This window comes from Lemur catta, chromosome 1 (genome assembly GCF_020740605.2).
Source record: "Lemur catta isolate mLemCat1 chromosome 1, mLemCat1.pri, whole genome shotgun sequence".
NCBI classification, from domain to species: domain Eukaryota; kingdom Metazoa; phylum Chordata; class Mammalia; order Primates; family Lemuridae; genus Lemur; species Lemur catta.
This window is the reverse complement of record NC_059128.1, coordinates 113,203,779-113,220,138: the sequence shown is the minus strand read 5'-3', so window position 1 is coordinate 113,220,138 and position 16,360 is coordinate 113,203,779. Positions and strand designations below refer to the sequence as shown.

At 42.0% G+C, this 16,360-nt stretch overlaps 1 protein-coding gene across 2 annotated transcripts in view; it reads left to right on the top strand.

Moving 5' to 3' along the window:
• The window catches only part of VAV1 (vav guanine nucleotide exchange factor 1), a 54,634-nt gene extending 40,741 nt beyond the window's left edge, over positions 1-13,893 (top strand). Inside the window, exons 22-27 of one of the 2 annotated variants that reach the window (XM_045548485.1) lie at positions 2,811-2,842; positions 6,429-6,545; positions 8,303-8,390; positions 11,147-11,261; positions 11,984-12,135; positions 13,585-13,893. In XM_045548485.1, coding sequence (XP_045404441.1) covers positions 2,811-2,842; positions 6,429-6,545; positions 8,303-8,390; positions 11,147-11,261; positions 11,984-12,135; positions 13,585-13,638 — 558 coding nt within the window. In that variant the 3' untranslated portion in view covers positions 13,639-13,893. The remainder of the gene's footprint in view (positions 1-2,810; positions 2,843-6,428; positions 6,546-8,302; positions 8,391-11,146; positions 11,262-11,983; positions 12,136-13,584) is intronic. The other variant, XM_045548494.1, reaches the window with a different exon arrangement.
• The last annotated feature ends 2,467 nt before the right edge of the window (positions 13,894-16,360 follow it).

Genomic DNA, 16,360 nt, shown 5'->3' with positions numbered 1-16,360 from the left:
AGTGAGTTCACAGACATCATTCTCCTTTGCCCCTGAGTACTTCCTAAGAATGAGAACCTTCTTGTATATAACCATAGCATGATTTAAAAAAAACATAAAACTCAACATTGTCATTATACTATTATTTAATTCATAGTCTACATTTAAATTTTGCCAATTTCCCAAAAAATGTCACTTAGGGATTTTTTTTTTTGGTTCTATGGGTTCTCCACTGTCAATTTAAATTATGAGTTTCCAACGCCATCACTCCTTCCAAATTTATTAGCTGGTATTCTGATGTTAGGAAGAGCTGTCCCTTATACCCTATCTGTCTGTCTATCCATCCATCCATCATCCATCTACCATCCATCCATCCATCCACCATCTATCCATCCATCTGTACATCCATCTACCATCCGTCCATCCATCCATCATCTATCCATCTATCAATCAATCATCTATCTATCCGTCCATCATGTATCATCTATTTATCAATTATCTATTATCTATTGATTTACCTATCATCTAGCTATCTGTTTGTCCATATATCATCTATATGTTCTATCTACCATTTATTCTTCTACCTATCTATCATTTATTTATCCATCTATCATCTGTCTACCCTGTCTACCTATTTATCCATCTATCTGCTGTCAGGAACAGCTCACCGATTCTTATTTTAAAAGTGGCCCAGCTTTGGCCAGAAGGAGCCTGTTCAGCCTGGTTTCTCTGTCCTTTTAACATGTCCCCATCATTCTTTGAGTACTTCCTTATTTTCTGACACGATGCCATATTTATCTCATGCTTTCCCTGCCCCAGTCTTGAAATCAACCATTTTTCTCCAAGGAGCTCTGGTCCTTTCAGTGGGGCATGGTGTTCAGAAACCAAGATCTGGGCATCTTTTCAATGTCTGTCCCTAAATGTAGCTGCCTACTTAAAGTAGCTCCTCCTCTCCCGTTATAACGAAGGCTCCAATAAGATACCAAAAATGACAGTTCTCCACCTCATTCAAGTTCCCATCCTTCCAGTACCATCCACCTCACAAGATAACAACTGCTATTATTTTTTAATTTGGCAATTTGGCATTTGTTAATGCAAATATAAATAGATACAAATATGGATTCTCAGTTCTCCCATGGTTTATTCAAAAGGTTTGATACCCACTATTCTGCAGCCTGTTTATTTTTCCCACTTAATATATCTCGGGATCTTGCCATATCACTATTTGTGGAACATCTCTTTTTTTTTTTTCTTTTTAAAACAATTGAGGTGAAATTTGCAAAACATAACACTATCTATTTCAAGTAAAAAACTCAGAAGTATTTAGTACATTTGCATTTAGCATATTCCATTTATATGAAATATCTAGAATAGGTAAATCTATAGAGACAGAAAGCAAATTGATGATTGTCAGTGCTAGGTGTGGGGAGTAGGACAAGGTAATGATTACTTAATGGGTAATGGGTATAGGATTTTCTTTTGGGGAGATAAAATATTTTGGAACTAGATATTCTCTTTCTGATATGAACATCACCACCATCCATCTCTAGAATTCTTTCCATCTTGCAAAACTGAAATTCTGTGCCCATTAAACAACAACTCCCCATTTCCCCTTCCCCAGCCCCTGGCATCCACCATTCTACTTTCTCCTGTCTTTATGAATCTGACTATCCTAGAGACCCCATATAAGTGGAATAATGCAGTGTTTGTCCTTTTGTGTTTGGCTTATTTCATTGAGTGTAGTGTATTCAAGGTTCATCCATGTTGTAGCCTGTATCAGAATTTCCTTCCTTTTTTTTTCATTTTATTTCTTTATTTTTATTTCAGAATATTATGGGGATACAAACGTTTTGGTTACATAAATTGCTTTTCCCTTTTAAGGCTGAAAAACACTCCATTGTATGCATAGACCACATTTTAAAAGATCTATTCTTCCATCAATGAACACTTGGGTTGCTTCAGCTTTTGCCTCTTATGGAAAATGCTGCTATGAGTATGCGTGTACAAATAAATATCTCTTCCAGACCCTGCTTTCAATTCCTTTGGGCATGTACCCAAAGGGGGATTGCTGGATCGTGCAGTAATTCTAATATTTAATTTTTTTGAATTCTAATATTTAATTTTTTGAATTCTAATATTTAATTTCATGCTGTTTTCCACAGTAGCTGCACCATTTTACATTCCCACCAACAGTGCACAAGGGTTCCAATTTTTCCACATCCCCTTCCCTAGTTATTTTCTGGTTTTTTTTTTTGTTTGTTTGTTTTCCTGATAGTAACCATCCTGAAGCGTGTGAAGTCATGGAATTGAGCACTTTCACATGTATTTAGATCAGCGGTTGGCAAATGTTTTCTGTAAAGAGCCAAATAGCAAATATGTTCAACACTGTGAGTCACAAATTTCACAACTCATGAACTCTGCCACTGTTGTGCAAAAGTAGCCATAGATGATCTGCAAAGGAGTGGGCATGCCTGTGTTCCTATAGCATGTAATTCATGGACACTGACATGTGAATTTTGTATAATCTTCCCATGCCAGGAAATGCTTTTTTGATTTTTGCCAACCAGTTAGGAATGCACAAACCATTCTTAGCTTGAGGACTGTGATAAAACAAGGGGGAGGATAATGCCTGATTTATTATATATGATACTGGGATAGTCTCTCCCATGAGATTTTGGGACTGTATCCCCAATGAATAGCACAGTGCCTCACACATAGTAGGTACTCAATAAATGCTAGTGGGATGAATGAATGAATGAATGAAGTGCCCTGCAGTCTGTTGTGAAGCTGGGGTCTTTATCCTAAGTTGGGGTCTCTGTCTGTGTTCCTAGGGCCCTCCACAGGATCTATCTGTTCATCTCTGGTGAGTAGAACTGAACCACATTCTTCCTTTTTTTCCCAACTAGAGGTTTCTGGGGTGGGGACTCAGGCTGGGCTTGGGAGGGGCCTCTGAATCAATCAGTTACTTATTCTTTGAACTCTGAGCATTGACTTCTGAATCCAGCCCAGGGCCCCTCCCACAAGAAAAGTGCTTTAAAAGCTCCTCACTCGCTGGCTCTTTTTCCTCGGGTGCTGGGGAGGGGACAGAAAAAGGAAGGTCCCGATCTTGGGAGATTATGGTCTTGTTGGAAGCATAATAGTCACATGACAATGATGATGGCAGCGGTGGTGGTGGTGGTGGTGGTGGTGGTGGTTGTGGTGATGGTAATGGCAGTCCCAATTGTTTTTGAGCATCTATTGCATGTTGGGCAGCTAGGGGTGGAGGTTTACAGTGTGGCTCTTGAAGCCTGCTAACCTAGGTTCAAATCCTGACCCTGATATTACCTAGCTGTGTGATTTTGGGCCCCTAACTTAACCTCTCTGTGCCTCAGTTTTCCTCTCTGGAAAAATAGCTTAATAACAGTATCTACTTCATAGTGTTGTTAGGAGGCTTAAATGACCCCGTTAAATGCTTAGTTCTGGTCCTGACACATAGTAGTGACTTCATATAGCATCAGATGTTGTTATTATAACATTTCATCCACTCTAAGATGTACATTTTAACATCTCTGACATTGGAATGGCTCTTGCAACCAACGGAGGCTCAGTCTCCTGCCAAATTTTGTAGGTAGTAATTTTTCTTTCATAATGGCACGTAAAAGAATGGTGCATTTAACAGTCGCTGACAGCTCGGACTTGCTGCAATATGGTATTGTTTTTATGGCCATGTGTTGGCTCTTTAATGCGTTCCTTTAATTTTCACAAAACCCTCTGAAATAGATGCTAGTTTTCCTTTCTTTTCTTTCTCTTTCTTTCTTTCTTTCTTTCTTTCTTTCTTTCTTTCTTTCTTTCTTTCTTTCTTTCTTTCTTTCCCTTCCTTCCTTCCTTCCTTCCTTCCTTCCTTCCTTCCTTCCTTCCTTCCTTCCTTCCTTCCTTCCTTCCTTCCTTCCTTCCTTCCTTCCTTCTTTCTTTCTTTCTTTCTTTCTTTCTTTCTTTCTTTCTTTCTTTCTTTCTTTCTTTCTTTCTCTTTTTTTTTTTTTTTGCCAGGGAGGAATCCTTTTTTTGCAAGGGAGTTTCAGGGAGGGGAAATGATTTGTTCAATGTCACACAGTGAGGAAGTGACAGGGATGGGATTCGAACCCAAGACTGTCCCACTCCAATAGTAATAGTAACAGAGTGAGTGTGATGACGCTCCCATCTCCCCATGTTGTGCCTCACCTGCTTTACTGCTCTTATCAAAACATCCCTCAGCAGTGGGTATTTTCATATTCTTCTTTTTACAAGAGGAAATGGGGGCTCTGACTGGCAAAATCAGTTCCTAAGGTTTTAGAGTGAGTGAAGGGTAGAGCCGGGATTTGAACCCTGGTCTCTCGAGGCTGGGCTTGCTCTGCCCTTCCCCACTGAGATGCAGACCCTAGTGAGAGGAGGGAGGCTGTCACCTTGTGTGCAAGATGTAAGGGAGCGCTAAAAAAACTCAGTGATCAAGATACATAATATTTTAATGCAATATTTTAAAAAATAAAGAACAAGGCAAAAAAATGAGAGAACAAAATAATAAATAAAAGCAGGATCCAAAAGGACATAGGAGGAGGAGGGGAATGAGGGGAGCCCAGCACAGTCAGATTCTGTCTTTGTTTAAAATTTTGGCATTTTGTTCATCACAGGTTTTTTGCATCTATTTTTTCAAAAATGGAGGTGAAATTCACTTAATATAAATTAACCATGTAAATATTAATGACATTTCTATTAATATTCATATTTGCATTTATATTATATATTATATATAATTACATATGATATATCGTCAATATTTATTATTTATATATTGAATTATATCATATTATTATATATCATATATTATAATATATTTACATTTATATTACATATTTACATATTATATATTATATATAATTATATATTACACACATTTTTTATTTTTGTTTTTATTTTATATTGCATATCTATGTGGATAGCATATTATTATGTATCATATTATAATATATATTTTTACATTTACATTATGTCATTTATCACATATAATTAATATTTATTATTTATATTGTGCATTTACATTTAAGTCATATTGTTATATACCATATAATAATATTTATTTATTTATTTTGAGACAGAGCCTTACTCTATTGCCCGGGCTAGAGTGCCATGGCGTCAGCCTAGCTCACAGCAACCTCAAACTCCTGGGTTCAATCAATTCTTCTGCCTCAGCCTCCCGAGTGACTGAGACTACAGGCATGTGCCACCATGCCTGGCTAATTTTTTTTCTATATATATTTTTAGCTGTCCAGATCATTTCTTTCTATTTTTAGTAGAGACAGAGTCTCGCTCTTGCTCAGGCTGGTCTCGAACTCCTGACCTCGAGCGATTCGCCTGCCTCAGCCTCTCAGAGTGCTAAGATTACAGGCATGAGCCACTGTGCCCGGCCAATATATTTATATTTTTACTTTTACATTTATATTATATTATATTATATTATATTTCATATATAATTAGTATTTATCATTTATATTGTACATTAACATTTAAATCATTATATATTAGAATATATATTTCCATTTGTATTACATACTTGCATTTATGTTATATATTATATATAATCATATATTACATATAGTTAATGTTTATGATTCCTATTGCATATTTAGATTCACATCGTTAATTCATGTTTGCATTATATTTGGTGGCATTTAGTGCATTCAAACTGGTGTGCAACCATCACCTCTATTTAGCTCCAAAATATTGTCGTCATCCCCAAAAGAAACCTCATCCCATTGTAGTCATTCCCCATTTCCTTCCCCTGCTCCTGGCACCCACGAATCCACGCCCCATCTCTGCAAATTCGCCTATTCCGGACATTTCACGTAAACAGGATCACACACCAGGTGGCTTTTGTGTCTGGCGTCTCTCAGTGAGCATGTCTTCAAGGTCCATCCACGTCGCAGCATGCATCAGATGCTTCATTTCTTTTTATGGCTGATTTTTCATTCATTTTGACTTCTAAAAATATTGCATTAAAATACTATTTGTTTTATTTATTGTTATTTATCTTGATGACTGTGTTTTTTTGTCTCCCACTTAAATTTTGCACCTGAGGCTCATGCCTTACTCTCCTTACCTGACTTCCATCCTGATGACCTCAGAGACCAGCATACAGTGAGGACTCAGTAAAATGCCCATCGAAGCAGTCACCAAATTCCAGAGATCCAGCAAGCCCCAGAGGGCTGAGCTGTCCCCCACAATCTGTGTGTCAAACCTTGGGAGTAACTTACAGAAGTCTGGGCTCTGGCCACTCCTCCACCCATGGGGCTATCTTGATGTTTAAGGGCTGTTAGACCCAGGCTGTCACCAACTTAAAAAATCAGGAGATTGGGCAGGGGGAAAGCAACATCAATATGGCAATATTAGGGCCCAGGTACGGGGACTGTGTGACCTCTCTCCTTGGTGTATCTCTGCAGGTACGCTGGCCCCATGGAGCGCGCAGGGGCAGAGAGCATCCTCACCAACCGCTCGGATGGGACGTTCTTGGTGCGGCAGAGGGTGAAGGATGCTGCAGAATTTGCCATCAGCATTAAGTAACTCCTCCCTTCCTGACCCATCTCTGTTCATGACCTGGGCCCTTCAGGTGCCTGGGAAGCAGGGCATTCAGTTTTTGCTTTTTAGTGTACCATAGTAACAGCCACCTTTCTGAGCTCCTGTTGGGTCCTGAGTGCTTTGACCTGTCTTATTTTTTTCTAATTGACTGAAAATCGACAAGGAGATAGGAGTCCTACAGAGGCTGAAAAAGGCCTTTAGCATCCTCTAGGAAGAGGCTGAAACACAATTGGAACTGAAGGATCGCAGATCCTGGCTCCCTTGCTTTTCTGTGTGTAGTGTAGTGTGCTGCTTCTCACTCATGGTGACTTGTTTCCTTGTCAGCTTTATAATTTTGTGTTGCAGTCTTAAGTGGGGCTTTACCTGTGGGAGTCTTATGCTGCTTTGGTCTCCAGAGACATTTTGCATTTGCTTCTGTTGGGATCAATGATAGGCTAATTTATTTTTTAGGTTAATTGTGTTTAAGGTTAATTTCTTAGCTTCCCAGCCTACACAGGTGATTTAAGTTCCAACTCTAAATGTACATGGTAGAAAGTGATGAATTCTCAAGAGTGCTTTGGGTCTGAGACACGCAAGCTTTCTTATCATTTCTTTTATGTTGATGGGTGGAGTTTTTCCAGCCCATCCCTTTTCCTGAGGATGTGGCTCTTTTTTTGTTTTGTTTTGAGACAGGGTCTCACTCTGTTGCTGGGACTAGTGTGCAGTGACATCATCACAGCTCACTGCAACCTCAAACTTCTGGGCTCAAGTGATCCTCCTACCTCAGCCACCCAAGTATCCGGGACTACAGGTGTGCACCACCACACCTGGCTAATTTTTAATTTATTTTTATAGAGGAGGGGTCTTGCTATATTGCCCAGGCTGGTCTCAAACTCCTGGCCTCAAGTGATCCTCCTAGCTTGGCCTCCCAAAGTGCTGTGGTTACAGGCATGAGCCACCGTGCCCAGCCAGATGTGGCTCTTTGACAGTCCAGCATTACAGGGTATGAGCAGGTCTCAGTGCCAACTCCCCACTGTACACAAACCCAGTAATACATTTCATGTTTTCACGTGATCATCAAGGTGTGAGCTCCTTGGTTACCAAGATCAGCAGACCCACTCAGGTAGCCCTAGCATCAGTGTGTGTTTAACATTCACCTCTTGTTTCATCTTTATTTTTCGCTACTGGGGATTTCCCTTACTTTTTTGAGAGCTCAGCAATTTTTTTCTCAGCATTTCAAGGGGTTTTGGAGTAGGAGGATTTTTTGTTGCTGTTGCTATCTAGTTTTTCATATGAACAGAAATAGATGTTTTCTCCCATGTCCTGGCCCACCATATTGGCAGAAGTGGATGTCTTCTATATTTTTTTTCTATTCTGAGGTTCACTGTATTGCCATAAATGGGTCTCTCCTCCCATATCCTTTATAGTCTATGGTCGTCTATATTGGCGGAAATGGAGATCTCTTCCTGTCTATTCTAGAACATCCCTTTCTTTACCAGGTCTTATTGGCTTCTCAACCAACCTGTGAGTCAGGGGATATGATTCCTCTTCTATGAGAGGAAGACATCAAGGCTTAGATTAGCAAAGGCTCCAGGGAAGGGGTTCTGCTGGACAGCCTCCGTCTTTGGGTTCCCGTGGTCACCCCTCCCTGGAGAAGCCAGGATTGCTTCTCCCACAGTTGGGGCTTGGCAGGGGATGGGCCTGGTCCTCGAACTCAGGGCTCAGTGACCACCTGGTCCTCTTTCTCCCTCGTTTCCAGGTATAACGTCGAGGTCAAGCACATTAAAATCATGACGGCCGAAGGACTATACCGAATCACAGAGAAAAAGGCTTTCCGGGGGCTTACGGTAAGGGCCAGTGTCCCCCAAACCCTGGCCTCCCAGGACCTAGGTGGGACCCTCCCTGCACCTCTCTATGGGGACTCCCTCCTCCCTCCAAGGTGCTATGGAGCAATTGGCCTTAAACGTATTCTCTTAATGACCAACAATAAAAGTAATAGTGGATAAGAGCAGTGAGTACTTACAGAGCATTTATGGTCAGACACGTTACAGACAGACTCTGATTAATCCCCTCATCCTACTCTCTGAATGTCCATTTCACAGATGGGTAAAACTGAGGCTTCGTTCTCATCTGGTGTCACAGACTAGCAGCCCATAGCTTAGCTCTGCCCAATCTGCCAAACGACCATTTCACTGAGCGTTCAAATGCCTTTCAGGTGTTCTCACTTCTGTTCCGTGCCCTGTAATTTTTGATCATCTTTTAGACATTTTAAGCCTATTGGTATAAGGCACATGGCTCTTACCTGTGGTCTATGGGTCCTTGAGGAGCTGTGAGTTCTCTTAAAGAAAATCCAGAATATGGCATGTATCTGCAATTGTTTTTGGAGAGGGTGTCTTAGATTAAGGGATTCTTGACTCCCCAGAAGATTAATTCATTCCACAAATCTTTTTTCTCCCCCAAACTTTTTATTCAGAAACATTTCCCTCCCCCAATTTTTTATTTCCAAGAAATTTCAGAAAAGTTGCTGGGATAGTGTCCTGAACACCTGTGAACCTTTCACCTAGGTTTACTAATTGTTAATATTCTGCCTCTTTTACTGTCACACACATACACTTACTTTGCAGTTTAAGAGTAAGTTGGAGGCATCAATATCCTTCAGCCATAAATATGTTAGCATGAATGCCCTAAGAGCCAAGATATTCTCATACTTCACCATAATGTCATTATTATACTCAGGAAGTTGAACATTGATGGAAAATTATCATTTAATATACCATCCATATGCCAAACTCCCCAATTGCCCCAATTATATCTTTTTATCATAAAAATTATTTTTAACTATAGACTCACTAACACACCATGGAAGACTAAAATCACAGTAATATATTACCAAAAATTATTGTGAGCCATTTTTCGTGAAGTTGCACTTCAAATGGGCAAAAGCAAAGAATTAAAAACCACCTTACTTGGAAAATGATTTGTTGCCCAGTCATGGCGATCCACATTTTCTCAATATCTGGGAGGTAAACTGAAAAGACTTTACAAAGATACGACATAACTGTAAATGATACCTGCTACCCTTGTTATCTTGTTTAATATGACACACACAAAAAGGGTTAGGAAAAAATCAAAATGTTCATTACGCTCTTTCCAATACAATATTTTTATATTCAATTATTGTGTCTTATTATCTACTTTAAATATATACTGGTCAATACTTGGATGTTACAAAAGTAACTATTTTTTTATTTCAGACTATTACAGGGGTACAAACGTTTTGGTTACATGAATTGGCTTTTGTACAGTTTGAGTTGAAGTTATGTTTGTCCATCACCCATGTAGCATGCATTGCACATGTTAGGTGTGAATTTACCCATCCCCTCCTCCCCTCTCCCACCTGCTTGATTTCTGTTGAATTTTACTACCATATCTTTTTAAAATCTGTTCCCCCACCCCCAGGATCTAATTAGTTATCACATGTTGCACTTAGTTTTTACCTCCTTAATCTCCTCCTAGGTTTCAATAGCTCCTTAGTCTTTTTTGGGGGTGGGGTGGGGGGGGGAGATCTTTCATGATATTGGTGTTTTTGGAGTCTATAACTACAAACACAGGGCATTTCGTTTTGCAGAACGTCCTTTAATTTTGACTCACTTGATTGTTTTTTCACTATTAGAATCCATCCAAACATTTGCAGAAGAAATATTTATAAATGCAACAAGTCTGAGACTTGAATTCAGATCAGTCTTATTATAGAGGCTGACTCTTAGCTACCACACTCGACTGCCTCCCCTAGGGGTTAAATCCAGGTTTTTTTCTTTCCAGCTATGGGACCCTGGACAAAGAACTTGGCTTTTCGATGTCTCGCTTTCTCCATTTGCAAAATGGGAGAATCATGAATGTATACACCTCTCAGGATTGTTAGGAGATTTTGGTGATGTGTGGTGTGCACACTGGCCAGCACATAGTAGGTGCTTAAATAACAGTGATGATGATGATGAACACATGGACTGCCCTGTGAGTTGTATTTAACTCAGGCTAGTTTTGAGCCCAGGGCCTCGTGAAGCAAAACCCTGAAGTGGGTTGGTGAAAAATCTTACTTGTTGATGTTCTTATTGTTACAAGTAATATTACAATCTAATTCTAAAAATGTGGATTGGGTTGCACATAACTCACTCACAGAAAACAATACAAAATAACAAATTAGAAAGAGTTGTTTTGTTTTAATAAAACACCATGGCCCCAGGGGAAAAAATCTTTTTTTCTAGCGTGGCAGTCAATGTGTTAACTGTAAAAATAAGGCACTTAGTACCCCCATAGAAGGCTTTGAATCAGATGAGCTGATTATTTGGTAAATTTATCATGAAGTGAATTAGTTGGCTATTAGGAGAGCTGGCTTTAGGCAATGTGGTCTCTTCCCCATAAAATAGTCCTGGCTGCTCAGGAAGGTAATGAGCTCCCCATCGGGGGGAGCATTCAAGGAGTCACTTGCCAGGGAGACCAGAATCTTGTTTCATAGGAGGAGTTGGATATGGCTCTTCCCAGCTCTGCCCTCTTGTGGGCTGGGGTAGCTGGGATAGCATCTGTCTTGTTGTCCCCCTTCTAGGAGCTGGTGGAGTTTTACCAGCAGAACTCCCTAAAGGATTGCTTCAAGTCTCTGGACACCACCTTGCAGTTCCCCTTCAAGGAGCCTGAGAGGAGAGCCATCAGCAAGCCACCAGGTAGGCGGTCTCAGGCTGGGAGCTTGCAGCCCCAGCCCCTTCCCATTCTGGAGGGAAGGTTTGGGGATGCCATGGACATCCCTTCCAATGGTCATGCAGGGATCGTATCTGTGCAACAGCAGGAACTCCTTCCCACTCCTGTCTGTCCCTTTGCTCTTGAGTGGTTTGCATATTTATTGGCTTGAATGCAAGGCAGGGCAGGGAAGATGAGGATCCCAGGAACCAGAAGGGGACTCCACCTGCACCTTTTTTTGTTTTTTTTTTGCTCTGTCTCCCAGGTTGGAGTGCAATGGCACAATCATAGCTCACTGCAGCCTGAAGTTCCTAGGCTCAAGTGATAATTATTGTTATCACTTGGGGGCGACAGAGCAAGACTCTGTCTCAAAAATAATAATAATAATAATAATTAAAATTAACAGTCTATGATGACTTTTTCATGCTTTCCCTCTTATTTCTTTTCCTGTAAATATATATGAGTCATGAAAAATTCGAAGACAATCTTATTTCCTAAGTTTGGCCCTTGCTTGGTCCGAGAGGATGATGCTGGGAGCACAGTGGTGTTCCCTCAAAGTACAGGGCACACAATACTCTGCACAAGGGAGCACTCAGGAGCCTTCATCCCAGAGTTGCCCTCCTGAGAGCGTGTGTCCCCAGCACTGCCTCCAGGCGGTGGGTGGGTATCTGCCACGGACCCTCTTCTAACCTCCGTTCTCTCTCTGCAGCAGGAAGCACCAAATATTTTGGCACAGCCAAAGCCCGCTATGACTTCTGTGCCCGGGACCGGTCGGAGCTGTCCCTCAAGGAGGGTGACATCATCAAGATCCTCAACAAGAAGGGACAACAGGGCTGGTGGCGAGGGGAGATCTATGGCCGGGTGAGACAGGCGGGGCTGGGTAACCAGGGCATTTGCCTGTTTGAATTCAGACTGTCAGGAGTCGAACGGTCTGCAAGACTCTTCAAACTGGCTTCAAACCTAGTTCTTAGTTTTGTTCCACAAAGGCAGAGAACCTTCTTTTTTTTTTTTTTTTATCCACTGACGAATTCCCAGCCTCTAGAATTCAGCCTTGCTCATAATGATTTCTCAAAAATATCTGTTGAATGAAGATGGGGACACTGGTTAGAGCTTATATTCTACTGGGGGAAACACATGTGAAAAAATGATCTAGATGATTGCTTAGATGAACAGTTTTGTTAAGGACATTGGAGGGTAAATTTAGTGAGCAGTGGAGGGCAATTAGGGTTTGAGGGAGCTTTTTGGAGTTCGAGGAAGGTCTGGGATGTAAAGGATTCATCCATCCATCCATGCACAAATCATCCATTCATCCATGCATCTGTTCATGTCCACCTATGTGTCTGTCCATCCTTCCATCCATCTGTTCATCCATCCATCCATGCATTCATCTGTTTTTCTATCAATCCATCCACCTACCCATTAATCCATTAATCTATCCACTCATCTATCCAACATGGATCCATCCATCCATCCATTCATCTCTGTGCATTCATTCATCCATCTATGCATGCATCCATCAATTCAGCTACCTATCAGTTCATTAATCTGTCCATTAATTCATCCATCCATCCATTTATCCATGCATGCATCCATCCAATCCCCATCCACCCACCCATGCATTCATTAATCCATCCATCCATTAATCTATCTATCCAACCAGCTACTCATCAATCCATTAATCTATACATTAATCCATCCATTCATCCATCCATCCATCTATCCATCCATCCATCCATCCATCCATCCATCCATCCACCTACTGATCAATTCATTGAGCTATCCATTAATTTACCCATCCGTCCATCCATTTATCCATGCATCCATCCTTCCAGTTCCCACCCATGCATGCATCCATCCAACTAATATTTATTAAGTGTCTGCTGCATGGCAGGAACTGTTCTAGGCCTTTGGAATTCAGTGCTGAATAAGACAGACACCCCCCCCCTTTGTAGACCTCACATTGTAGTGGGGGGAGGGGCACAGTGAACAAGCCTATAAATAAGCAAAATATATAATCAATCAGTTGCGGATAAATGCTATGGAGAAAAATCAAGCAAAGAAAGTGGATAAGAAGTGTTGGGTGGGTGGGGCTTGCAATTTTAAATAGGGTAGTTAGAAAGGCCTTACCAATATGGTGCCACATAAGCAGAGACTTTGAGGAGGTGATTGGGGAGGGAGGTCAGCCTTGTGTATGTGCGGGTGAAGTGCTTTTCCAGAGTAGAAAAAGGAACAGCAGGTGCAAAGGCCCTGAGGTGGTGTGTTGAGAAGCAGGAAGGAGGTTGTCCTGACGAATCTCTCATCTCTTTTCAGATTGGCTGGTTCCCTTCCAACTATGTGGAGGAAGACTATTCCGAATACTGCTGAGGCCTGGAGTGCTGGCAGAGAGATGAGAAACTCCAGGCTCTGAGCCCAGGGCGAGCATGCAGCGGGGCCAGGGGCTGTGACAGGTCCCAGGCAGGTGGAGAGTTCAGGATAGACTGTAGGAGGCCAGCGTCCAGCTGGCATTGCTCCCGGGACGATGCCCTGCTGTGGTTAATTTATAACACACTGATTTCCTTTTGGGTCCCCTCAAGAAGGCAGGGCTCAAGTGGTTACTTTTAATAAAACAATGAAAGTGAATGGAGGTGTCATTGAGGAGGACCTAGAAGGGGAAAATGAGGAGAGAGCATCATAAAACGCCCACTTACCGACCACTGTCTCCCAACTTGATTGCTGTTTATTTACAATAGGACTTGGAGGGAGGAAGTGGGATTCCCCTGTAGCAGGAAAGAGTTCTACACTCGCAGATGCAGGGTCACAGATAGGTACAACTCGTTTGTTTTTTTCTATAATGGAACTTATATTATTTTGAGTCCATCTCCCCTCTCAATTTTGCTGAGTGGTAGGAACTTCATCTCAGCCAGTTCTCCTTAAGATCCTGTTTAAATTCCAGGGGCTTTGCTGAGACTGCTGGATCTCAGTGATTGTCTCTTATCACACTGCCACCTGCTGAGATGTCATTGTTTTTTCTGCTTGGCCCTTGGGTCCTTGGCAACTTCTACCTGCCCTGTTGGCACATGCAAGACACCTGGCTGTTTCCCCCTAAATGCAGGGTGAGACGACAGACGGTACATCCTGGTTTGCCTGGGCTGATGCTGGTTGTTTTCCTGGTGTCATTAATCATGATACTTTTCATTCACCAAAGTGTTCTAGTTTGGATGATATATTACATGGTCACTGTTTTAGGTTGGTTTGCCCCTCCCCTGGCCCTGAGGCAGATCCCCAAGACAAGATGTGGGGGTACAAACTTTATCTGGGAGATGATTCCAAAAAGCAGCTGGGAAGGAGTGGGGAAGAAAGATGGGAAGGGGAGCTGGGTGCAGTGGCTCACACCTGTAATCTCAGCATTTTGGGAGGCTGAGGCATGAGGATCACTTGAGGCCAGGAGTTCGAGACCAGCCTGGGCAACATAGCGAGACCCCATCTCTATGAAAAATAAGAAAAATTAGCCAGGCGTGGTGGCACACACCTATAGTCTCAGCTACTCAGGAGGCTGAGGCAGGAGGATGTCTTGAACCCAGGAATTCGAGGCTGCAGTGAACTATGATGACGCCACTACACTCTAGCCAGGGTGACAGAGCAAGACCCTGTCTCTAAACAAACAAAAAGCCTGGACTCTGGGGGGGATCCAGAGAACCCTCTTTTCTTATATCACCCTGAAGCTATCTGTGTAGCCTGATAGGGTAAAGGGATGCATCCATATCTGGATCTGGACCTCCTCAGAGTTCAACTCTATTTTCTGTCTAACTGTTCTTATCTACAATGAGGAACCCTGTTCTGTCTTGTTATAACAAAATAGCCTGCACATTCAGACTGCTGAATGTTCTTCTACATAGATTATTTATGGCCAGATTTCTTTTTTATTCAATAGCCTTTATTTATTTTAAAAATTGTGGTGAAATACACATCACATAAAATTTACCAGCCTAACCATTTTTCAGTGTGCAGTTGAGTGGTGTTAAGTCTATTTGCAACGTTGTGCAACCATCACCCACCACCTACCTCCAGAACTTTGTCATTGTGCAAAGCTGAAACTCTGTATCCATGAAAAGGCAACTCCCCATTTCCCTCTTCCCCCAGCCCCTGGCCACCACCGTGGCCAGAATAACCCTTAGTAAGCAAAGAGATGGGCTGGCACGAGTAGCCAATCCTGGGGAAGGACCATGTGCTTTAGGTTAATTTGGGGAAAAAGTTAGTACTTTCAAATGTCACCGTACCACACTAAGAATGGAAACAGTGCACCATGTCAAGCACTCAGCATTGCCTGGTGCCATGACAGTAAGTGCTTCATACCCGTTAGCTAATTTGCTGTCACAACCAGCTCCGTGGCAGTCAGTGTTTGTGTGTATCTTTGGGGATGTTTTTTTCATGAATATCTGTGTGCCTGTTTTGGCCAGTTGCTTGTGTATTTTATAAGGGCCTTTGTATACAGTGTGTGTGTGTGTGTGTGTGTGTGTGTGTGTGTATGTCTCCAGGTTGAATGGCAGGCCCCCTGCCCCAAATTCATACGTTGAAATCCTAACCCCTAGGATCTCAGAATGTGACCTTATTTGGAAATAAGGTCTTTACAGAGCATGGTAGCTAAGGCTCCAGGAGGATTCTAAGGTCCTCTCTGCCACTGTAAAACTAGCTGTAATTTTTTTTTTTTGAGACACAGTCTCGCTTTGTCACCCCGGGTAGAGTGCAGTGGTGTCATCATAGCTCACTGCAACCTCAAACTCCTGGGCTCAAGCGATCCTCCTCTCTCAGCCTCCTGAGTAGCTGGGACTATGGGCCTGCGCTACCAAGCCCAGCTAATTTTTCTATTTTTAGTAGAGATGGGGTCTCGCTCTTGCTCAGGCTGGTCTTGAACTCCTGAGCTCAAGTGATCTTTCTGCCTCAGCCTCCCGGGTAGCTGGGACTACAAGCACGTGCCACCATGCCCAGCTAATTTTTTCCTATTTTTAGTTGTTTGGCTTATTTCTTTCTATTTTTAGTAGAGACGGGGTCTTGCTCTTGCTCAAGGTGGTCTCGAACTCTTGAGCTCAAGGAAGCCTCCCGCCTCGGC